At 35.1% G+C, this 1,449-nt stretch overlaps 1 protein-coding gene across 1 annotated transcript in view; it reads left to right on the top strand.

Moving 5' to 3' along the window:
* Positions 1 to 189: 189 nt before the first annotated feature.
* Positions 190 to 1,449, top strand: part of SHCBP1L (SHC SH2-domain binding protein 1-like) — a gene marked incomplete at its 5' end in the record, with an annotated part of 60,642 nt that continues 59,382 nt past the window's right edge. The window contains 2 exons of the mRNA XM_011995331.1: positions 190 to 228; positions 687 to 836. Coding sequence (XP_011850721.1) covers positions 190 to 228; positions 687 to 836 — 189 coding nt within the window. The remainder of the gene's footprint in view (positions 229 to 686; positions 837 to 1,449) is intronic.

The following is a 1,449-nucleotide window of genomic DNA, read 5'->3' as shown; positions in this document are numbered from 1 at the left end:
TTTTTTGAGATGGAGTTTCATTCTTGTTGCCCAGGTTGGAGTGCAGTGGCACAATCTCGGCTCACCGCAACCTCTGCCTCCCGGATGCAAGCGATTCTCCTGCCTCAGCCTCCCGAGTAGCTGGGACTACAGGCACGCGCCACCACGCCCGGCTAATTTTGTAATTTTTTTTAAGTACAGACGGGGTTTCTCCAGTTGGTCAGGCTGGACTCGAACTCCCGACCCCAGGTGATCCGCCCACCTCGGCCTCCCAAAGTGTTGGGATTACAGGTGTGAGCCACCGTGCCTGGTGGCATGATTTTTTTAATATAGAAAATACGTATCTGATAAAACGGAATAGAGCAAATATTTCATGTTTCTAACCTAGTTTTTTAAGTTGTAGCAGAAGAATTTGTGTACCTGCATATTCATTGTGGTGATATTTATAAAAAGTTGAAAATTAAGACATAAACAATAACTAGCTGTCTTATCTATGAATTATTCCAGTGAATAGATCTCTTTTAAGTTTAATTTTTTGTTGGTCATGTTTTCCACTAGATGTGGTTTCAGTTAAAATCTGTAACTTTCCAGTCGTTCATTATTTAAGGCTATATTGGTTCCATTTGAAAATAGAAATCAATTTAAAAAACAGGTAAAAATCTATAATTTCATATATTTATATATAGATACATTTTTTCTCTTATTAGGCAGAAGATGCTGATGAAGTTATGGGTAAATACCTATCAGAAAAACTAAAATTGAAAGACAAATGGCTTGGAGTCTGGAAGACTAATCCCAACGTATTCTTTGTGAAATATGAAGAAGCTTCTATCCCTTTTGTTGGTATACTGGTTGAGGTAAATAAATTTTATTTGATCTTTGTTCTTTTTGAATCAGTTTTTTCAAAGACTAAAATATGACTTTATTATTTGGAGATTGATACACAAGAGTTGACACATTTTACTTCTGTTTTAAGTCTCTGAGAAAATTAATAGTGTAAAAAGAAGACAAGGGGAATATTAGTGTCTATAAACCGTTATTATTAAATGGAATCTAGTAGTATCAGACAATATTTATTAGCCTAGTTTTTGCTCAAATAATATAAAAATAACAAAAGTGCATTTCTTATAAAATTAGTAATTTAGTCTTTAACAAACTTGGGACTTCTTTTTCTGTCTTTTTCCTTCAATCTTCATTTATCTGAATTATGAAGTTTACTTCAGATGAGGAAAGAAAACGAAATGGATCAGAAAACTATTGGCAAAATTTGAAATTTTTTTCCTTTGAAAAGTACCCTTTTTCAGGAGACTGAGGCAGGAGAATGGTGTGAACCCAGGAGGCGGAGCTTGCAGTGAGCCCAGATTGTGCAGCCTGGGTGACAGAGCAAGACTCCGTCTCAGAAAAAAAAAAAGAAAAGAAAAGTACCTTTTTAGTATAATATCTTCCAAGCCTTTATCTGATAAGATTTTT

This window comes from Mandrillus leucophaeus, unplaced genomic scaffold, assembly GCF_000951045.1.
Source record: "Mandrillus leucophaeus isolate KB7577 unplaced genomic scaffold, Mleu.le_1.0 Scaffold484, whole genome shotgun sequence".
NCBI classification, from domain to species: Eukaryota; Metazoa; Chordata; class Mammalia; order Primates; family Cercopithecidae; genus Mandrillus; species Mandrillus leucophaeus.
Note: the sequence above shows the minus strand (reverse complement) of the source record. Positions and strands in the feature narration are given on the sequence as shown.